We start from the raw sequence: 24,137 nt of genomic DNA, 5'->3' as shown, positions 1-24,137 counted from the left end.
TCATACACACACATACACACACACACACCCCTTCTCTCCATCCCCAAGAGCTCTAGTTATTCTGATTAAAAAAAAAATTGCTGATAAGTCACTTTGAAAACTATATTCATTCATATATATATATATCTCCTAATACCATACTATGCCTAAACTTTGGATGTTCACATAATGGCATGCTACTATTAGTATGATGGTTTTAAATTTTAAAACAAATAATCATATAACATTTAGTGCTATCAGAGTGGTTTCATTGTGCATGTTAATAATGTTCAATCTAGTAGAGCTGGCTTTGTTTTTTACTTAATTATCTGTACCTGACATATAAATTGTTTATGTAATTGTTTAGTAACATATAATTAGAAACTATTTAGCATATGAATTTGTTTTAAAAAGTAACTGTTGGTTTTGCTATTGTACCATACTGTGTAAGATTTTCACATTGGGGAAGGCTGGGTACAGCCACAGGATTTGGCTGTACATTTCTTTGTAATCTCCTCTGAATAATTATTTCAAACTAAAAAACATATTTCAGTCACTATTATTAGCTGAAGGTCAAGAAGTAAAGTGAGTTAAAAATACTTTTTTTGGTCCTCAGGTGTTTTTTTAACATAGGCAAAGGCACTGTAAATCTCATGGCCTGCCTTCTCATTATTTATTCTGAGTTGCTTATGTCGTAGAATGTGTTTTAAAACCTCTGAAGAGAGCTTGGCAGTCAGTCTGGTATAGGCATAGACAGAATAATACACTCTTGGCGTATAGAACATTCTCTTTTTTTGAGTTTGTGGAGATATCTTGTCTGCCCCCCAACCCCAGTAATATTTAAAACTGCAGTCTTTCCTGAGTCATCTTAACATTTAAACAGAGGTCAGGCTCCCTGGTTGGAAATAGCATGTTTTATAATTGTGTACTATTAAGTTCTACAAGGTAAAACTCTACCACATTGGAACAGGAATGACCAAAAGAAGACAAAAGTAAAGAAGAAAACAAGCAATCCGCAGTTTAATGAAATCTTTTATTTTGAGGTAATTTCTTGTTTTATATAAATGTTAACAATGAATATTTAAGATTGAGTTCTACTTGATTTCTTTTTCCAAACCACAGCCATAATAATCATTTTATCAACTAATGCAACCAAGCATTTTCTGTCCAGAAAGCAATAGAACCATGTACTGAATATAAAACAGATAAAAGTAGAGCTCTGATTGATTTGGTAGTAGGGAAGGCTAGGGTCATCCACCCCCACTCCAGTCATTCTCACCATCACACCTTCTTCTATATCCTCCCCACCCTGTCCAACTCCCCACCTGACACGTAATGGCCACAAGACTCTTCTGCAGCATACTGTTTCAAAACCACTAGTGAAGTAAGTATGGTTATCATTCAGTAGATCTGAGCTGTAGTCCCAGTTGATTTTGAATGAGTCACTCAGTGTGATACTTGAGTTTTTTTTACTTTGTGAAAGGGTAATATTGTAAGGGAAAATGTTAGCGGCTCTACCCAACTTAGGAGTGTTTTTATAATGCCCAGAGCATGTAAGAACCCTTTGAAAGTATAAAACACTTTGTGACTAAAATCTTATTATTGGGGCTGGAGGTATAGTTCAGTGATAGAGCACTTACCCAGCATGAGCAAATCCCTGGGTTCGATCCCCTAGTACCCAGAAGGAGGGGGTGTTATTAAATTTTTTTTAGTCTAATTTACTCTGTGGACACATGCTTATTTATTTTCATGGAGATCTTCAACTGCCTCAAAATTGTCCCAAACACAGTGCTTTGGAGTTTTTTTACTTGAGAGCATCCAGTAAAAAAAAATCCTTTTTATTACTTAAAGACTACAGAAAAGCATCTCAAACTCTAAAGGTTGTGTAATAGTGGAACATGTTGCAGTTGGTAATAACTTGTGAGAAAGGTTTACAAAAAGGAGTTACATTTTGTGCTTTTTCTTCTTTTTTTTTTTAATGTTTTTCTTCTTTTTTAAAATTGAGAAAGTACTATGGTATCTCTAGTCATGCCTGATTATTTTACTGTAATAAAGAGCACAGGCTGAAGAAAATACTAAAGTGAAATAGAAAACTGTGGGGGTGGAAGGAAGGGAGAAAATGTACTGATGTGACTTTACCACTTCCTGGCTAAGGCTTGTTGCAGTCATTCTACATTTATTAATGGTTATGCATTTATATTCTACATATATTTATTGTTACATCTAACCTGGAGAAAACAAAGAAGGCAGCAACTGACCAAAAAAGGGCTACTGACTGAAGGCCTTTATTGTCCCCATAAGTCCACGTACCTTGACTGCAGATGGGATGAAATCTACTAGCATTACAGAGCCTTGCAGCAAGCAGAAGAGTTTTTGAAAGTCAAGACCTGTTTGGTGTACCAGAGGACCTGCTAGACCTTGAAACATTTATCTAGTGGCTCCTTTGGAGTTGGTTATAAAGATAGATAAAGTTCAGTTTCTGTTCTCTGGCTAGAGTAGGAGACAGCATACATATACATGCATCTATACAACAGGCAAATGCAGTAGATGCTGTTTGCCTGAGGTGGTCAGGAGAGGTTTAAAGAAAGACTAAATTTTCGTAAGTGAGAGGAAAAAGAGCATTTTGAGCACAGCCAGCCAGCCAGAAAGTTATCTCCAAAGAGCAACAAGTAATGATTTAACTGAGTTGTTTAAGAAAATAATGGCAACCAGGATTAGAATAGTAGAACAGGACTAGCTAATGAAAACCCTCCAGTTTCTTGGCTGAGGTGCTTTAATTTTAGACATTGAGTTCTTTTGAGTCTGAAAGTAAAGCAGTGTTTTGAAGAGAATTAACCATGATTTGTAGGCCAGGTGGCTCAGGTGGAAAAACAAACCAACCAACCTAGGGATGGTCTGTTCTAGAGGGTAGTATAGAAATATGGAGGAAGAGGGAGATAAGAAAGGTACTACAAAGGGCAAGATGACAAAATGGTTATAGAGGAAAAAGGAAAGAAAAGAGTCGAATGGTTTCAAGTCTGGAAAAATAGGAAAACTAGGAGAAAGAAGATATGTGGCTTAGTTTGGGACATAAAGAAATCTGACTAAAAAAAGCTCCAGTAGGCAGTACATGACTGGAAACAAGATAAATGATGGTTGTAGTTCAAGATAAAGTGGTAGTGCACTTGCCTGGCATGTCTAAGGCACTGGGTTCGATTCTCAGCACCACATATAAATAAATAAAGTAAAGGTCTATCAACAACTAAAAAAAATAATAATGAAGATTTGTTTACCAAAAAAAGCCTCGGAGTTGAGGTGTACAACAAAGGAGGAAAAGTGAAAAGGCTTGCTTCAGCCACTTATTTAGTGTCATTTAATTTTTGTACTTTAGCTTCCTCATTTTTAAGATGAGGATAATAAATCTAGCCCTGCCTGCCTCAGAGCAACGTCTGATGAACAAAGAAGATAATGCATGTGAAAGCACTTTATAAACTGTACAGCACCATCCAGCATCAAGTTGTTTTTAGAGCAAAGTAAAAGATAAAACCTCAGAAAGTAACCATGTCCATAGGCTCAGAGAAAAAAACAGAGCAGAGAATGCTGCCAGAATAATGCCCAGGTAAATTCAAAGACAAAGTTGTTCTGGCAAGGGAGCTATAGTTGTATGATCACTAGGTCAAATAGAGGTCAAAGACTGTGATAACTAAGAGCTGGTCATCAGAATTGGTGATGCAGAGAAAGATTGTAGGAGGGTAATCTATGAGGAGACCAGATAGGAGCTGTGAGTGGGTGTTGAGGAAGCACAGACTGAAGGATGAATTATAGTTTTAATGTATTTGGGAAAAAAAAGAAAGACCATAATTTAAGGCGAGAATTTTTCTTCTACTTGAGTGAGGTGAACAAACTAGTAAAGAAAGCTGCAATTAAAGCAGATTGAATGCTTACTGCATGCTTATTACATACTATATGTAGGTGGGGTAGTCCTAGAAAAGAAGAGAATCATCTCATTCTCATGTTGAGAAGAGGGTGAGAAAACTCACAAAGTGGAGAGGTCTGTGTGGGAGTGGATCCATTCAGGTGGATGGTAATTGAGGCAATTCCTGCTACTGGCCTTGATGTTTTCATCAAAAATGGGAGAAGGAAATGTGAGTAGAACTGGTACCTTGAGAAATATGAGACTGTCTTTAAACAATTTTAAGCAAGTACAGCTTCATTGAATTAGTTCATTTTTACTCTTCAGGCCACTAGAAGACAACCCATGATCTAGGAGCTTAATGTTCCTGTATATTGAGTTGATAGGAACAGCGTGGAGGCGAGGATTTTTTTCTTTCTTTCTATTTTTTTTTTTTTTTTAACTTTTCTTTTTTTTTTTTTTGCACACTACCTTGTTCTTACCTTCCTGCTACTTTCATAGCTTACTTTCCATACTTTTAGGTAAAATATTATCTCATTGTGTTCTTCTGTTTATATCTGTATTGAATATTTGGGAATGGTCATTTTTTAAGTTCACGTGGGAAAAAGATACTTAAATTTTTTTTTCTTTTTTTTTACTAAATTGTTTTGTTTACAGGTAACCAGATCCAGTAGTTATACCAAAAAGTCCCAATTCCAGGTAGAAGAGGAGGACATTGAAAAGCTAGAAATTAGGTATGTACTTTGGGGATTTACATAATTGCTTTTTTTGTATGCAAAAAAAAAAAAAATCCTAAATTTAAATTTAACTGAAAAGGGAGAAGAACCAGCCTTACTAGACTTCACCATAGCAAATTGTTTAATGAAACTTAGAGGAAAATGCATCTAATTTAATCTGGATTATCTTTTCAAAACCTGATTTATTTGCAGAATATATTGATTTTGTAAACAAAGACTACCTAATTTTTACTTGTTTTATTTTTAAAATTTTTTCTTAATTTAATTGTTTCTTAAATATCTGGATCATAGCATAATGGATGGGAAAGCAATTATATCTGCGCCAATTTAGAAATAATTTTTTTATTCTTCTTAACATATCTGCTGACTATCAGAAATTTCAGTGAGGTAAGAAGATAATTCAACAGGTGCATGTGTTTGCAGTTTGTGATATTTCCTAGGCCTTAAATATCTATGCTATTTTGGAAAGGGAAGTTTGGCAAATGCATGTGTAGGTGTGGTGTTAACAGTGTGTTTATCTAAAGGGCATATTAATCATGTGTTTAAAGTGATCAGGTAATATATTTTTCTAAATCATCAGTCTTTGTATATTGGTTATAATTGAAAAAGAAACTGTAATCTTCTGTTGGTTTCTTTTCTCAAATTAAACTTTGTTATCCTTATTGCTACAGGTTAAAATAAAGTGTAATTTTCAAACTAAGAATCTTGCGTGACTCATTTTAGACTATTTAGAATTGACACTTTTTGTGTTTTTAAATAAAAACTGCTGTAGTATTTTTCATTTCTAGTCTGGATAGTGAGATATATGGTAATGCTAACATCTCTTACTTTTCAGCATGTAAAATTAATGCTATAATACAAATCAAAGTAATTTGAAACCTTTGGTGTTGTGCATTTACTTAAACATTATTTGCCAAAAATAAAACCAGTTTTCAATTTCAGGATTGACTTGTGGAATAATGGAAACCTGGTCCAAGATGTTTTCCTGGGTGAGATTAAGGTTCCTGTGAATGTGTTAAGAAACGATACCTCTTATCAAGCCTGGTAAGAAAAACAAATATTATAGTGAACTCTGTAATTTAATCCTCTGTAATACAGTATATATGCAAATAAATGCTTACTGTAAACATTTTAAAGTTGCTATTGAATAAGCAAAAAATCATTGACATTAATTAATTTGGTTATGAATTCATGATCTTACAAATATAAGTACTTCAATGGTTTTATGACTTGACCTGTACTCCTTAGATAAAAAAACTGAATCATCCAGAATTACTTTTTATGTTTAAAAATGAAATTTTACAAACTCTGAGAAAGTGGAGAACATAAAACATTACATGAGTTGCCATGTGAGAAGATACTTGCTCAGAAGTAAACATCTATAGCTCAGAAGCTTTATTATCAATCATCGGAACTAGGGATATTTGAAAGCAAAGGGTTTATTTGGGGGTGTCAGTCATTCGTGAGAGCTAACCAGTGATTTTCCTTCACCACACTATGTTGAAATGCACTGTGGATAGCCCTGATGTTATTTCCTGAGTTTCTAGGGTCTCGATATTGTCGAGCTGATTCAAGTAATACATTTTATTGGAGCTCTGGGGGCTCAGTAATGGCTACAGTATTATGTTACCTTTTCATGACTCTGTCGGTGACACTGAATTGATGCTAATTTCCTTCACAGAACCAATGGGAAACTATGGTTTTTTCTGTCTCCAGCACTTGAAAAAGCATCTGTATCTTATCCCTTGCAGTAGGCTGCCCACATCCATCATGCTAGACTTGAGTCTCAACTGAATGTAAAATGAACATGCCTTTTCTCATTTGCCTTTTTAGAGACCACTTTTTAAAAAATGGTATTTTTTTATTTATTTGCAGAGTACAATATTTTAATTCAATACATGTATATAATGTATAATGATCAAATCAGGGAAATTAGCATTTCTCTCTCTTTAAATATCATTTCTCTGAATTGGAAACCTTGAAACTCTTCTCTAATTGTGGTGAAATTTATAATAGATCATAGGTGCCCTATGGTGCTTTATAACGTTAAAACTACTCCCCTAACATCTGTATTTTTGTACCTATTATCTACTGTGTCTCTATACTCTCTCTCTTTCCTGGCCTCTGGTGACATGTGTTCTGTTCTCTGCTGACATTTGATCAACTATTTTAGCTTCCACAAATGAGTGAGAACATGCAGCATTGGTTTTTTTAATGCCTGTGTTGCTATGAACAACAGAATTTCATCCTTTTTCTGATAGAATGTCTCTAAATGGATGAATGAATTTTTAAAATGTGATATATATATGAATATTATTTAACCATAAGAACCACATACTGAATGTTTAGATATTTCTTTTGGTCATGCTTTTCCTTGTCTGGACTATATTGGATTCTGTTGTCTTCTAACACTTGCAGATTGATTTTTAAACTTTTCATTTTATTTTTCCTCTACCTAATGCAGATATAAGATTTATTGGTCATGATGGCACTTTATATGATTTCCAAAATGCATCCACAGAAGGAAAATAATTTAACTTGGTCTCAATGAAAAATTGATGAACATTTGGGATTCTTCACCCTCCTCCCACAATATATCTTTTTCCGCCTTCCACAAAATAACATACATTTTAAAATGAAAATTTCTGAACTCTGTCAAGTTCTATACAGAAGAGAAAAATTACTTGTTTTGCCTCCCACAGTCCCTCAATGAGCTTCAAATATGCCACATAGCCTGTATTTTAAGTGAGGTAATCTCCAGACATACTTTCCAAGTTTAGCAAAACTTTGTCCAGCTACCTCTGTAGGTTGTACAAACTTTAGCAGATAGAAATTAATTTTATTCCTGTAGATTTTGCTTTTTGCCAATAGTATAAATATTTTAAAGTAACTTGCCAAAAGTACTAAAGTTGATATAGCATAAAACAGAAGCATCTGCTAATTTGTTTATACTGACATAGAAGTAAGGAAGTATAAAAATGTGAATGATATTTCCTTTTAGATAGAAACAAAACATTTTGAATTGTAGAGCTGTAGCATCCCCTTGTGGGGTTGATGGAAACTGCTTTAAATACTCCAGAAAAGCTTTGTTTACCTTCGGGATTTCAGGCATGCCTTCTTATTTCCATATTATTCAAAGGGATAGAATAACTGTAGTAGTTCACTTCTGTTGTTTGAAAAGTCTCAGTTCACTTTCTTTTTTCCAATAATTTCTATTAGTATTTGTCTGTTTAAGTTTCTCCTAACACTGACTTTTGATGGTTCTAATTTAATTTTATTCTGAAATTATAGTATGACGACTCAAGTTACTCCTCCCTTTCTTGGTTGTTCAGTTCCTTAGTAGTGTTATGTTCTTAAGGCTGATACTTTGATCAAATGTGAGGATTATCTTGGTACTTTTACTATATTGTTGGTTTGGTTAGTTTTTACTTTTCTCTGTGTAGATAATAGAATTACAACATAAAAAGATATTTATATCTTTTTTTATCTCAGGTCAAGTAAAAATCTGTGTCCTGCTCCTTCCTCCCAGCTACTCAGCTACTCAGTTTCCCACTTCTGAGGTGACCATTGTTTTGAAGTTTCTGAAAATGTTTTGTATATATAAAAAACAAAACATAATTTTTCCCCTTTCTTTACATAAATAAGTAAACACTATATTCTGCAAGGCACCTTGCTTTTTTTACTTTACAATATAACATCAGTATAACAATAGAACATCAATAAGTCTTTGTTGACTATTGATGGTGATTAAGAGTATGGACTCTGGAACCAAACTGCCTTGATTCAGTTGCACTTCTGCTGTTAACTACTTATAACCTTGAACTCAACCTGTCTGCCTTTACTTTCTGTGACTATATAATGGGATACTTTCTAAAGTCGTTAGGAGAATGAATGTTGTTAACAGTACAGTAACAGGCAAGGCCTTTGACAATGGGTGTAAATCATGCTATCATGGTTTTTATTACTGCTTTACTATTCTCACCATTATTCCGAAGAAATGCACATAGAATTTCTGCATTTTTTTTTGCATAATAGCCCATTGTTTGGAATGTTATAAGTAAAGACAACCTTAGGGATAATCTAGTTCATGTCATTTCATTAGTTACCTCAGTATCAGAGAATTTAATATTTGCATAATTTTTCATGTATAAATTGATATAATAATTTCCCCCAGGTGATCCAAAATATAAATGGACATTTAAAAAATAGATATAAATATCTTTTTATGTTGTATTTTTTTTATTTTGAAAGTAATATTCAAATAGTAGATAAAATTAATGATTGGGTTTTTACAAAGTAAGCACTTTATACATAATTTAAAACTAGATTAGTGCTTTACTTGAGATTGTCTGGTTTGCCAATTTGGGCACTTTTTGTCCTCAAACACTTTTTTTTTTCTGGCCTTGTTTTTTTTAACATCTTTTTACTACTTGAATTTGGAAAATGTAAAGCATCTTTCATCCTTAGTAAAATATTATTTTAAATGTTTCAGGGGATGGGCAAAACAGTGATGTTTAAAAGGTTTTGTTTTGTTTTCAAATATTAGAAGAGCTACCTCTGAACAATTATTTTTCAGCTTATGCGTTATGTACAAATAATTGTAATTTTGGTTTGCTCCCTAAATTTTAACCTTATGGCTAAAATTTTTCAAATGCTGATGTTTTTTTCCTATTAAGGGGCTATCAAACCTGTTAACTTTTAAGAGCATAGAATTGCTTTTATGCCTCTGTAATTGTGAATGAAAAAGATAGCAATGGAATGCCACTTTCAGTTAATAATTTTTCTTTATTTAATGTTCTTTCTCATTCTTTGAAACTGAATTATTTCATTCAGAAGCTAAGGAAAATATACTTCAGGGTTTTTTTGCCTTTTTTTTTTTTTCCTTATTTGTTCTTTCCTAGATCTTAGGCCTATCAGATATCTCCTATTTAACAAATCTTGAGGCTTTTCTCTTGAGCTCTAATTAATACATATTGCATGATTCATAAGCATCCTTCAGGTGATTTACTAAATTGAGCTTTTGTAATATTTTCAAATAATAATCATATATAGTTATATAAATAATTATGTCATTCATATATGAATATATATTTAAGTGGGAATAGTTATATTATATTAACATTTACAGTGTTAACTGTGTGCCTGGCACAATTCTAAGTGCTTTGCTTATTTAACCTCTTTGGGGCTGTTATAAGGATTAAGTCAGTAAGGTACTATTAATACCCCTTGATAAACAGAAGAGGAAACAGAGAGAGATTAAGTTGACTTGCCCAAAATTACATAGCAGGGATTTTAACCAAACTATCTGACTCCAATGTTTGTGCTATTAACATATTAGAATAAATTTATACTTTGGCATACTTTTGAATATGTTTAAAATTCAGAAACGTCCTCTGTTTTAAGCTAGTAGCAATGAGTGACCCTTGTAAAATATTATTTTAAATGTTTCAGGGGATAGGCAAAACAGTGATGTTTGGAAGGTTTTGTTTTGTTTTGTTTTCAAGTAGACAGAGATGAATTGTTTTTGTCTATAGGGATTTCCTGTCTGCCAAAGAAAACCCAAGGGGGCAAATTTGAAAAGTGTCAGGAGTGAGCCCTTCTGGAGTTCCTGAGCATCCTGATATAACTCCCCAAGTAATTTGGAGATAAGGAAATAAATTTGCCCTCTGAGTAAAATTTCTGTAGAACAAACCTAAGCAAAATTTATTTTGACTGTAGAATGTGGAGACATTGTTTGAGATGGATAGGTGCAGTCCCAGAAAGGCAGACCCAGTTGTAACTGAGTAAGCGGTAATACAATTGATGTTATTCTACTGTGTCTGGAAAACACTAGTTGCAGACATGGGCATAGCCCATCCAGGCACAGTAGAGGAGGAAGCAGCATCTGGCCTAGAAGCATCACTATTTCTTTGGCAAGACTAGTGTCTAGCTGAGAGATTCTTAAGACTATTTAACTCTTCTTGTGTCTCTGTACTTAACACACCACCTTTTTGATAATTTGCTTTTCCATATAGTTTACCTACAGGTTAAAACGACATATATATTAGTTAAAATAGGGGATATAGATGAAAACACTATGGTACATGGTGAAATTTGTTAAAGCCAAAGGGTGAGTGCCTGGGAGGTGCTAGAGCAGGTGGGGGGCTGGGGGAATGTTCATTATTACTGTTAGCACTCTTCTGTCTATGAATGAACATTTCCATAATAAATAATTCCATAAATATTGGCTGCCAAATAATGCAGGTACCTATGCCACTTGGCCATTGTATTTCTTTTCATAAATTTATTGAGCTTCTTCAAGTATATCAGGCTTTGCACTCCATTTTTGCAGTTCACATTCACTTTTAGATATGCTGATAAAGCTAGATGCTGGAATTTGCAAGGCTGCAGAGACTTATCCTGGATTGTGGGAAATTGACCAAAGTTATGTCCTTGTCAGGATGTTTCATGATCAGCCAGCTGGACTTAGAGGTCCTTCAGTCACCTTTGCTAACAGGCTTTTTTCCAGTTATTTTTAGCCATATCTTTACATCAGTGTTTCTCAAATCAGAAAGTGATTCTGAAGGTTGATCTTTCAAGATAGGAATTCCTCTATTGGGGGGTCTAATAGAAGGGTAGTGACACAGTTTCTATAATTTCTTCTCCCTGTAATATCTCTTTGTCTTTTATATTTTGCTTGGTTGATTCTGTGGTTCTCTTTTCTGTCTTAATGATATCTTTCTCAAAGCTAATAAGCATTCTATTAAGTCCTTCTCCGTTCTATCTTTAAATAAGTTAGTCCAGTGGGGGAAACCATAGCTGATAAATATAAAAATATCAAAACTACTGAGGTTCCTTTATAAAAAGCATTCCAACTAATAAGTGAAGCGGAATGATAGAAATATAAAAATTACAATAATGATTAATTTGGGTGGTTAATGACTCTAGATAGTGATCATCAGTGGCCACTAAAATCCCCAAAAGAGAAAGCAGATATTAGTACCGCTTGGTGGAACTATACAACACTACCAATGAAGCATTCTTGCCCAAACAACAAGCCTCTATATCTAACTACCAATATATAGGAAATACAGAGAGGACAAAGGAACATCCCAAATGTGAAGAATGCTTCAGAACAGATCAAAGTACGTGATTCTTGTGGGGAGTGGAAGAAATCTGTAAATTAAAAGAAACATGAACACTATTAATGAATTATCATCTGTATACCTTTTTAGGTTTGAACAAATTATATAAAGCTATTTATGATAAATTTGTAAGAATTTGAATCCTAAGTGAATAATGATGGGTTTTAAAGTAATGCATGAAACTATAAGATACCTGGAAATCATTTTAAAATAATAAAGCAGGAGTGAAATTGGAGAGTACTGAAACAAGATTAGTCTTGAGCTGGTAACTGTTGGAGTTAGGTGATGAGATACATGGAGTTCAGTGTACTCTTTGCTTTTATATGCATGTAAAACTTCCATGATAAAAAGTTTTTTTAAAATTTAGATTTCTGGTTTTGAATCCTACAGCATTCTCTCAACTTGTAAACATTTCTTTCCTGAGGTATTTAAAGTTGTGTCTGTTTTTGCATATAGTTTTTTGTTTTTTGGGTTTTTTTTGCATTTTACTTATAAAAACTATGTTGGTATGATGTCTGGAAAAAAAAACATTTTACTATAATTATTGTTACCCTTTTAATAATATAAAAAGCTATTTAAAATCTTTAATCACTAACAAAGTCAAAATTTTTACATATAGAATTTACTTTAAAACTAGGTCACAAGGCTAGGGGTGTAGCTCAGTAGGAGAGCACATACTTAGCATATGCAAAGCCATTAGTTCAATCCCCAGTGCCAAAAAATAAAAAGCAAAAACAAAGTCACACTCTCAGTATATTTTATCTATTTCATCCAAATGCTTCTTTCTTAAATTTAGTTTGTCAAATTTCAAAATTTTATTTTTGACAAATACATTGAATTTAAGTAAGTTTTACATTTTCTTTCTAAAATAGCAAGCTAATAAACTCTTTAACTAATCCCTTTGAGATCTTAATTTTTTATTTTTCATGTTTTTATTTCCAGGATAAAAATCTGCTTACAGCTTTCTAGTGCAATATGTAATCTGTATCAAGCCTCCTAGCCTAATACTAAGAAGTGCCCTAGCTTTAACTTCAGGGTTGACTTTTCAGTTTGTTTATTTAATTTATTTTATTTGGGTGCTGGAGACTGAACCCAGTCCTCATGCATACTAATCACATACTCCACCACTGAGCTAAACCTCCAGCCCTAGTTTGTTTTTTTAAGCTTAATTTATTTACCTAACTTGCTTGGATGCTTGTTACCAATGCATGGAATTGATTGTATTTTTACTTTAGGTACTTGCTACAGCCACGAGATAATGGAAACAAGTCATCCAAAATTGATGACTTGGGATCTCTTCGATTAAATATATGTTATACAGAAGACTATGTGCTTCCTTCAGAGTACTATGGTCCTTTGAAAACTTTGCTGCTAAAATCACCAGATGTTCAGGTACTTTAGAAATTTTCAGTATATGATTTAATATAAAAAAAGCCAAGCTAATTCTGAAATGATGAAGAAAAGGTATCAGAGTGTCAGCTTTTTTGAAAAAGTGTATTTATTTATCTGAACCAGAGTATTCATTGCAATGTATGCAGATTTATTCTCTGATAAAAATTTAGGAAATTAAATTTTCTATAAACAGATACATGAACATTTGAATTCTGTTTATAAGTTAGTGATTGAACATAATTATGTTTTCTTGATTTTGTGCTTTTTTTCCTACCTTTCTGTATTCTAGCCAATATCTGCCTCAGCTGCTTACATTTTGGGTGAAATATGTCGAGATAAAAATGATGCAGTTTTGCCTCTTGTACGATTGCTGCTGCACCATAATAAACTTGTTCCTTTTGTCACAGCAGTGGCGGAATTAGACTTGAAGGATACCCAGTAAGAATTATATTTTATTAAATGTTAACTATGTATCATTAAAATTGGACCTTAGTTTATGCTGAGTTGTTTCTATGGTCTGAGTTCTTTTGTATTAACCAGCCCTACTATATAATTTGGCTGAAAAGAAATGCATAGGAAATAGCAAAAGCCATTCCTTTTAGGTTACAGACAAATCCACAATAGTAAGAATAACAACTGATAAAGGAATTTTTTTCACACACTGAAATTCTTTGTTAGTGTTATTAATCAGTATAACGATTCACATGTCACAAATAAACTACTAGGACAGAAGTTGTTTTGCCCCATTTTCCATTATGTGGAACCCTTATATGCAAACATGACTTTATAACAAGTAACCAGTGGTTTCCCAGTCCTTCCAGAGTCTATTTTATGGGCATGTAAACACACAGAGACACATTGTATTAGTGTCTATTTTATGGGCATGTAAACATACAGAGACACATACAAAAAACATTGTATGTTTTTGGTTCATGAACATGATTTTTTTCTTTTTGCTACCTGAATTTTCAAATATTTTTAGAAAGTAATTTTGGTAAATTTGAAAAACTAATAGTAGCAAGCTTTTCTTTTTTAATATTTTTTTTAGATAATGGAAATATCTTTTTTTTAATTAATTAGTTTTAATTATTTATGTAGTACTTAGGATCAAACCCAGTGCCTCACACTTGTTAGGCAAGACCTCTATCACTGAGCCACAACCCCAGCCCCTGTAGTACCAAGCTTTTAAGTAGATGGTAAAAATTTTCTGACCAAAGTCAAATATGTCATATGGATTTTACAACCTTTTTTACTACACTGATTTCACTTATTTCTATTTCTGTTTCAGAGATGCAAACACAATTTTTAGAGGAAACTCTCTGGCTACCCGATGTCTGGATGAGATGATGAAAATAGTGGGAGGGCACTACCTGAAAGTAACCTTAAAATCTACTCTAGATGAGGTAGAGTGCACTTCCTGTAATGTTAGCCCCTGGCCTTGTTACAGTTTCTCTTTCAACAAGCTGTCTGTGGATGGGAAGGATCTGTCCATTTTATTGAAAGAATAAGGCTAAACACTTGAGAAGTGGATTATTTACCTTAATTTCAATGGATTTTTACTCAAGGCACATTATAGTGTAATCTACATAAAGATTTGTTTTTGTAGTTCTGTTTTAGCTAGAGTTTCAAAGATATGAGAAATACTTTTTGATATAGTTCTTTAGGAAAACTGTATACTTTTATATATTATCTCTGGATGGGGGCTTTCAACTTTGCTGCAGTTTTAATTTTTATCATTAATTTATCAGAGAAAAAATTATTTTCATTTTGTCAAATTATTTAGAAAAGAACACTGACTGAGAAATTATTTTCCAGATATGTGAATCCTCAAAATCCTGTGAAATTGATCCTATTAAATTGAAAGAGGGAGATAATGTAGAAAACAATAAGGTAAGTTCTTATCATGCCTGCATTAAAAATTGGGTCTTAATGATGCACCAGTCTCCCATTATGTTGCATTAATGCTCTGTGAAAGGAAGCAGTGCTGTTTACTTTTGTTTACTTTTGCATTAGCCTACTATTCATAGCATCCCCTAGGACCAGCTTTTGTTTGTTTGTTTGTTTGTTTTGTGATACTGAAGCTTGAACCTAGAGGTGCTCTACCACTGAGTTATACCTTCATATTTTTTTAATTTTGAGACAGGATCTCACTAAGGTGCCCAGACTGGCCTTGAACTTGTGAGCCTTCTTAGTCTCTGGGATTATAGGCATTTTCCACTATGGCAGGCCCAGGACTAGTTTTTAAGAATTTTACGTCAGTGGTTTCACTCTGTTTTTGTTTCTGATTATCTCATTCTTGGTTTTAGTAACAGTTGTGGAGCTAGGCTATATCTAGTTGCAGCCTACATTCTGACTATTCCTTGCAGGTCAGACTGATAAGGCTAAGTAGCATATTGACTTGGTCAGTCAATATTTTTAGTTGCCTCTGGGAAACTTATATATTAGGGTTCACAAGTTTTCATTGTTGTGAATAATAGTGTCACATTGTCCTGTTGTCGCATATCTTGAGTTATTTCCCTTTCCATCATTTTATTTTCTCTAGCTTCCTATGAAGTTTATTCTTATGGTCACCTCTTATGCCTAACAAGTCTAAATTTAATTGATTAAATTAGGTCAGACTGTTAATTGCCCTTTAACTGAATGAGATTAGAGAAGGGAAACAGGGTTTTAGAATACTAGATAGTGACTGTCCAGTAAGTCTCATTTTCAGTGCATTTTTTTTCCCATAAAGATTGTTGAAGAAGTGTGGAAGTCAAATCTTAATGTTTCCTTTTAAATTTTGCAGGAAAATCTGCGTTACTATGTGGACAAGTTATTTAGTACAATTGTAAGATCAAGTATGAGCTGCCCCACTGTAATGTGTGATATCTTTTATTCTCTGAGGCAAATGGCTACTCAGAGATTTCCTAGTAAGTGCCTTATTTTACTAACTATAGCATTTGATGTACTACATTTTCGGTAGGAATTGTATGTTTTTGGTTTGTGTGAAATGTTTAAGATTCATAGGTACAGTTTTCTTTAGTTTTTGAAAATAATTCCTGCTTTTTCCTGAGACATCTGGTTTATTTTTCTTATAATCTCAAAACACATAGTCCATTTAGTTCAATATAATGGCAACTGTATTATATAAAGAACAATTCAAATCAAGAAACACAAAAATTTAGAACTATAGGTAAACCTACCATATGCTTATGAGTTTGTTAAATATAACAAAAAAATCTTTGTTATTTTAACCTTCTTTTCTGGATGCATGTATTCAAATAGTGATAATTTTTAGTTCCATACAGTTGACTAGATTTGACAGTTTTGAGAATGCTAAGGTTTTGGTGGTGAGATGTTTTTACAGAAATGGTCTTTAACATTGGAAACATTTCAGCTATGGACTGGGGATGTAGCTCAATGGTAGAGTGTTGCCTAGAAAAGTATTATGTTAAGACTTTGTTTGGAAATATTTCATAAAATTATAAGTTTCTCTTGTACTGTCAGTACTTGGAAGAACTCTTAATTTCAGTACATCTCTGATATGTAAATATACTGGCTATAGCTGTCTTTCCAGATCTGTATATAATGGAGGTGAGGGAGCTACTTAAATTATCAGTCTTTCCCAGCTATGTGAAACTGTAAGTTTATTTCTGTAGCCAAATGAAGAGATTTTGCTATTTTATTATTTTAAATGTATATGTTTATCTGCCCTGTGCTTAATTTACTCAGTACTAAAGTGGTATGGCTGAGTTGTCTAACTTGAAGATAAGTTCAGATCTGGATATCTTGGCTATTTATAGTAAAGACATAAGCATTAACCTCAAATAAGTATGCTAAATTTAGTCCTTATAACAAAAATAAAGGGTATAGAGACATTAACATATGAGAAGATGAAATGCTGAGTCAGTTATATTTTTAAAATAGTGAATTAGATCATGCTAACCATAGTAACTATTTAATGAGCTAACAGGCACAGTGCTAGCCCAGAGCATCCTTTCAACACTGCTTGAGGTGATTACCACTCCTATTAGTTAAATAATGAACCCAAGGTCAAGTGAGATTGAGTAAGTCTCAAACCTGGGCCTTGCCTACTTCAAAGCATGGTTGCTAATCACTGTACTCTAACTGCCCAGTGATCTTGGCCTTAAATCTGTTTATATAAATGATCTAAAACACACCTTATGATTTCTTTATAATTTCAACTGTATCCCTTTAACTATCTTTTTGTTGGCATCACTATTATTAGGTCTTCATATTGTCAGTCTACCCCAGTATTGGTAATTTTGTTGCTATGAAATATTTTCATATTTTCTCATTTATTCTTACTACCCTGGGAATATGGATGGAGAGTAGACAGGCAGCCGAGGGCTGGGGGGTGGAGAGCAAGTATTATTAAAGAACAATAAATTAAACAACTTGGTCGTGGTTATCTGTTGAGTGATTTATAAAGAGTTAAAACTTGACTCATACCCAGAGATTCTTTCTCTCACCACCTACTTCTCTACCATCTGATTGTCATGTTAGGTGTTTAGTCTGAAACAAATGCTGTAGATGAATGATCAAAGCCACCAGTAGTCTTCAGTTCATCTGCATTTTAATATGAAATGTTGATAGCTTTTCAAAGTAAAGATGTCTGACAAATTGTTTTTAATTATTCAGAAATCTTGATATCAGCAAGATTTTTAGGGAGGAATTAACAATAACCTAAAACTGAAAGGGATTTCAGTGTTACCACTAGGCAGTGCTAGATAACTACTTTTATTTTTGTTATAGTTTCAAGAGTTACTTCTGGTAGATGAGGAAGGAGGTATTTTTTTCAAATTAAAATCTTTCTAAAAGCTTAGTGGCTTTGCCTTTCATTTTCTTGAATATTATTTCTTTCAGATTATTTTAGGCATGTAGTGTTCTTTTAATTTAGTCATAATCATTACTATCATTTCATCAACTCGGTTCTTATTAGACAAATTATATTGCTCTCCAACTTAGTTTACATGTTTTTATGCTTTTTTACTTTATCATCTTTGTTTTTTAATTCAGTGTTTTGTGCGTGACATTTCACCATTTTTTTCCTGCAGATGACCCTCATGTTCAGTACTCTGCAGTGAGCAGCTTTGTATTTCTTCGTTTCTTTGCTGTAGCCGTAGTATCACCTCATACTTTTCATTTGCGACCTCATCATCCAGTAAGTGTTCTTCTCAAAGCTTTATTCCATTTTTATTTATTTTTAGTAGAATGAAGGAAAGATAAAATAAGCCAATTTCACTTGACTCTTGTTTTCTTATAATTGATACTTAAATTTACTTGACATTTTTCTTGGCCATCAGCCAATCTTTTAGATAAGATTAAAATTTTTACTTGTTAAGAGATTTTTTTTTTACAGGAGTGATAAAATTCTGAAAATTATTGGTGATGAGCACAAAAGGGATTCATTATATTTTTCTCTCTGCTGTGTGTGTTTGTAAATTTTCATAATACAAGGTTTTTTTGGTTTTTTGTTTTAACCTCGTTAGTTACAGATTTCATTTTGATTGTGGTGGTGGTTGTTTTGAGTGGTTGTTAACAGAAATTGTTTTACTAGTTTATTAAAATACTTTAGTCTTGTGGATATTTAAAAATCTCAGAGAACTCTAAATAGGCTCATTTAAAAAAAAATTTAAGTTGTAGATTTAACCTTTATTTTATTTATTCATTTTTAGGTAGTGCTAAGAATTAAACCCAGTGCCTCATATATGCTAGGCAAGTGGTCTATCACTGAGCCACATCCCCAGCCCTTCATTTTTGAAAAATGTAGGATCTTCTGTTGGAACATAATTTGGTAGCTCCATATATTACTTTTTATTTACCTGAGGTAGTATTGTAAATATATGAGATTTAAATTTTTTAAAGCTTACTGTCTTTTTGTTCTGAAGCCTTATTTATTTATTTATAGTTGTAGATAGACAGCATGCCTTTATTTTATTTGCTTTTTTTTTTTTTTTTTTTTTTGTATGTAGTGCTAAGAATCGAACCCAATGCCTCATGCATGCTAGGCAAGCACTCTGACACTTGAGTCACAGCCATAGCCCCCTGAAGGTCTTATTCATATAATAAATAATAGCATTTATTTAGTGCTTACTTTCTGCTATGCCTGTTCTAACTGCTTTAGTTCTCCTAGTAAGACTTGGAATAAATTCTTTTATCACACCCAGGTACAAGTAAGGAAATCACAATACAGTAATTTCTTTAGGATCACACAATAAATAACTGATTAGATCTTACTCAATTTGGACTGAAATATTCTAACTCAGTCTTCAGTCTGAGTTTTTAACCCTGTTTCTTCCAACCTCTAAGATAGACATTAAGGACTTGTGCTGTATTAAATATTATGCTCAGTACTGGCAATGCCCTCAAGAATTTCACAGTCCAGAAGAGTTGCTTATTAAGTAATAAATACAATGTAGGGAAGACATGTACGTTTTAGAGTTAAACTGGGTTGAGTAATCATTCTTTCTGGATAGCTACATGACCTTGGCTACTCATTTAATTTTGTGAAAACTAAATAGAACCACGTTGCAGTGACAGCAACATACCCTTTCTTCTCAAAGGACAAATGTTCTGCATAGTCATAACACAGAGCGGGCCTTTGTTCGCAGGGCTGTCCTTTCTGTTTCCTCTGTTACTTAAGTTATACAGACCTCTGGGGCAGTGAAACCTTGGTAGCAGCATTTTGTACACAAACAGAACTCCCACCTCTGAACCCGTGGCTCTGTCTTGTACTTAGACTTGGAATTCCATATTCCTGTAACAGATGTTGAAATTAAATCCTTTTAATCATAGACTGTGTTTTAGGTCACTATTTTCCAATAAGTATTCCAAAAAGACTGCTTCAAAACTGCTATATAATTTTATTATTTGCTTTTATCTCCAATTTTATTGTAATTTTTTCTTTCTTTCGTCATTCCTGGTGAGGCTTGAACCACATTTCTGCTTTTTTTTAAGAACCTTTGAGTCTAATTGTCATTAACAGGACAATACTTATGATAAACAATCTAAAACTCTATACATAAATTTAAAGCTAGCTTAGTACCAAGTAAGGAGTTTAGATAGGTTGATTCTGCTATAGAAACTTGAGAGCAGGCAATGAATGATCCCAGTGACCAGCTATGATGACATTGTCAAGACCAGTATTGAGGGGTACCGAGTAGTTTGGAGAACTGATGAAAAGTTGGTGGATTTTATACCTAGAAATTCATTGAATTGTGAGAAAGTATTTTAATAGAGTAGAAGAGAAGCAAGTCAGATTGCAGAAGATGAAAGAATGAGTAGATAGATATAGTTTATCCTAGAAAATATATCAAAAGTGAGCTTTCCCGGCTGCTAAAAGACACTGACAAATTCAGGAATATACACATGCATATGCGTGTTTGTGTGTGTGTGTGTGTGTGTATGAATGATTTTTTTTTTAATTTACGGATGATATTAACAGTGACATGGTAGACCACTTTTGAGAAGTTTAACAGCAAAATGAAGAAAAGGACTATCCTTCTCTACTGCCATTCTCTCATTAATAGCTCCTTTTAAGACCCAGCCAAGGCAGACTTTTTTAACCTGCTAGTCTGGTTGTATGCCTGTCTTGTGCCTGTAGTATTGTGTGGCTCTCCTAGTCATGACATTTTTCATGCTGTTGTATGAACATCTGTGTACAGTCTTCACTTGTGGGCTATTAATACATGAAGAGCAGAACAGGAATATGTTCCAGATTTGTGTATCCTAATCACATGGCACAGTGTCTAGGACAAGTAAATGCTCAAGTGAGTAAGTGAGTGAATGATGAAAGATGGTGAGAGCTTATCAAATGATGAGTGTGGTTTAAATAGAGGGAGAAATTGAAGAGAGAAGGGATATACTACCAGATCAATATCCCATAGGATTCAGAAAGAGTGTCTTTAAAAAGAAAAAGCAGTAAAATAAACCTTGGAGAAAAGATTGAAAGATCATGGTGAACCATATGAAAAATGTTTCTGTAGACCAGAAATAGACAAATAATAGCACTTTCATATGATTTAACCTAATACAAGGAAAAAGGATAGGAGAATGGTTACTAGGTTAGTTTGGGGTGAGAAATTCAACGTTTTAATTTAATAAATGTTATATAGCATCTAGTGAGTGCCAGTGGCAGGATGTGTAGTAGGTGCCATTGAGTAGGTAAATCCTGATCATCTGTGATTCATCTGTGAAAAATTATAGTGAGGGGAAAATTTAGTACAGCTTATACAGAAAGTACATCAGGGAATCAACAGCAGCCAGAGTGATATAATTGTCAAACAGTATGGAAGACCATGTTGATGTAAATAAGCTTCTGCTGTTCTGAAATTGAATAAAATGTTTTGTTCCCTTTTACTGATTCAAGGAAGAAGTAATCTAAACCACTGAATTTAAAACAAAATTTGACTGGAAAAGTCTTAGTGAAATTCAGTTCAAATTCAGTTTACCAGGACACCTGAAGAATATTACTTTCTTAAAAGGCGGAGAATTTTAGGGCCTTTCATAGACATAATGGAACCTGGGTGTTCCAACTAAAGTATTTTCTGATTAACCTTAATCCAGCTCTGTAACTGTTTTGTAAGTATCTTACAGAGGTCATTTCCCAGATAGTCCTTCTTTTCCAGATTGCCTCACATCCTGATTTTTTCTTCCTCTTTCATTTTCATTGTGGGTATTTTCATTGTGCAGATTCTATTTTCATTGTGGGGATACTAAGAAAATTAAGGAATTATACTTGTCTACATCTAAATTTTCCTGAATTTTCTTTTAATGGAAGGTATTGTTTTACTTTGAATCCCTAAAACAAAGAAAAATGGTCTGTGTCCTGGTGGGGTGTAGTTGATTCCATGGATATGTGGATTGGTGAAAACTCAGCAGGCTATACATCTAAGACCTAGTCACTTCACTGTATGTAAATTATATCTCAGTTTATAAAAATAAAGAACAATGGCTTATGAGAAGGGGCTAGAGAATAGCTCAGGGGTAGAGCTCTCACCTAGCAAGTGTGAGGACTGGGTTCAATCTTCAGCTCCACGAAAAACAAAACTCATGAGAGAACACCATTTGATCAATTTTATTTACATTTACTTTTTTCAGGTAGGCAGGCCTGTAAAAACACTCTAGATAATAGACCAAATAGTTACCTTCGAGTAAGATTCTAAGTGAATGGGGTGACTACTCATTTCCTAGTCTAGCTTTATGTCTTTACTTTCATGGTGAAAAGAGTTGATTGCGGAAGCCATATAAATTATTGAATATGCTAAATGGATTGAGCTCAGAAAATTTGGAAACTACTATTTTAAGTTATAAGTTAGAGAAAAGTAGATAACAGTCAACATTCCAAAAACGAATATGATTTGTCAGGTAGATACTTTCCATATTGTACAAAATAACTTGTTTATAGTATTAGTTAAATTATGGCTTTCAGAAGTAACACATCAATCATTAAATATAATTACTGTGAGAGGAATTTTCAATTACATGTGCCTTCTTCAGTCTCCTAATTCCTTAGTTCAGTGAGTTGTGTGCCGCCTTGTTTATATTATCTATGTTGGTGATTTGAATGAACTCTTTTGAGTCACTGTTTTAGAGACATGTAGCTCATTCACTCTACTTTTTATACAAATTGTGTTTCTTGAAAACTTAAAGAGAATTTTGGTCTTCTTGAATTCTCTAGGATGCACAGACAATTAGGACATTAACTCTCATCTCAAAAACCATTCAAACTTTGGGAAGCTGGGGGAGCCTTTCCAAAAGCAAGGTGAGTCTTCACATATTTTCTTTTCACACTTCTAATTATTGTTCTATCTTATGATTCACCTACCTCCTTCCATATTAAAATCAAAACTGGGGAGGGGAAAAATTATATACACATAGATGCAATAGTTATCTTTTAGGTAGATGTTGCATCTTAGTCACCTATTAAAAAAGACAGTTTTACTCATCTTGACACACCTGAGGAGGGAGAAGTCCAGTAAGTAACTTCAGGAGCAATCTGGTTATCTAACCATCTATGCCATAATCTCCTACCATCTTTAAAAGAAGTCCTCAGCTCCAATCCCTATTATCTGGATATATATAATCAAACCCTTTCAACCCTTAATCCTCAGCTTAAAATAAAGTCCATTATTTTCTTAGTTCTCTACTTACCCATAAATTCTCTGTTTTTTCTTAGTCAAGTTTCAAAGAGACATTCATGTGTGAATTTTTCAAAATGTTTCAAGAAGAAGGATATATTATAGCAGTTAAAAAGGTATGTTTTTTTTTCTGAAAATAATGGCATGTCATATTATTATTCCTAGGAGTCAACCTCCAGTTTAAAAAAAGAATGTTTAAACTATCCATCAAAAATACTCTCCCCCACCACCACCAACTTTTCCTCTCATAAAAAGCTATGGGTTTTGTAGTGGAGGGGGATGGCTTAGTGAGCGATAGAGCATCTATCTAACATGCACAAGGTCCTGGATTTAATCCCCAATATTGCAAAAAAAAGAAAAAAAAAGTCATGAGTTTTTCCACTAAAACAGTGTCTAAAGAAGTTTTAGGAACAGCTACTCTTGCCACAAATTATAAAATTTCCATAGTTAAGGTTTCTTGACAGTAACACTATTTGGAGCCAGATAATTCTTGATTGTATAGGACTGACCTGTTTTAATTATAGGATGTTTAGCAATATACCTAAAATGTCAGTACATCCCTGGTTTTCACAACCAGAAATGCTCCAGATGTTTCTAAGAGTCTCTGAAGAATAAAATTGCCTCTAGTTGAGAACCCCTGGTCTAGGGGTAAAGGCCTAATGTGCCTGTAATATAAGGGACATTTAATTACCATAGTAAAAATATATGAATTATTGAACATTTAATGAGTAACACATTTGTGGCAGTAACCAAAGGTATGTTACCAAAAAATTAAAATATTCAGATGGCTATAGTATATACCATCCTAACATGAGGGTTGAAACAAAAAGAAACTATGTGCTTCAAAGTTGAGAATGTTTTGAATGTCTTT

The 24,137-nt window shown here is 33.4% G+C and overlaps 1 protein-coding gene across 4 annotated transcripts in view; it reads left to right on the top strand.

Moving 5' to 3' along the window:
* Rasa2 (RAS p21 protein activator 2) overlaps window positions 1-24,137 on the top strand; it is a 107,319-nt gene that overhangs the window by 55,193 nt on the left and 27,989 nt on the right. For all 4 annotated transcript variants that reach the window (XM_058574945.1, XM_058574946.1, XM_046431523.1 and 1 more), the window contains exons 7-17: window positions 950-1,022; window positions 4,529-4,605; window positions 5,551-5,652; window positions 12,968-13,124; window positions 13,414-13,562; window positions 14,413-14,527; window positions 14,940-15,014; window positions 15,910-16,033; window positions 18,182-18,288; window positions 22,807-22,890; window positions 23,305-23,382. In XM_058574945.1, the coding sequence (XP_058430928.1) occupies window positions 950-1,022; window positions 4,529-4,605; window positions 5,551-5,652; window positions 12,968-13,124; window positions 13,414-13,562; window positions 14,413-14,527; window positions 14,940-15,014; window positions 15,910-16,033; window positions 18,182-18,288; window positions 22,807-22,890; window positions 23,305-23,382 (1,141 nt within the window). The remainder of the gene's footprint in view (window positions 1-949; window positions 1,023-4,528; window positions 4,606-5,550; window positions 5,653-12,967; window positions 13,125-13,413; window positions 13,563-14,412; window positions 14,528-14,939; window positions 15,015-15,909; window positions 16,034-18,181; window positions 18,289-22,806; window positions 22,891-23,304; window positions 23,383-24,137) is intronic.

Source organism: Marmota monax, unplaced genomic scaffold (genome assembly GCF_021218885.2).
Source record: "Marmota monax isolate L192 unplaced genomic scaffold, Marmota_monax_Labrador192_F-V1.1 WCK01_AAM20220418_F8-fsc00022, whole genome shotgun sequence".
NCBI lineage: Eukaryota > Metazoa > Chordata > Mammalia > Rodentia > Sciuridae > Marmota > Marmota monax.
Note: the sequence above shows the minus strand (reverse complement) of the source record. Positions and strands in the feature narration are given on the sequence as shown.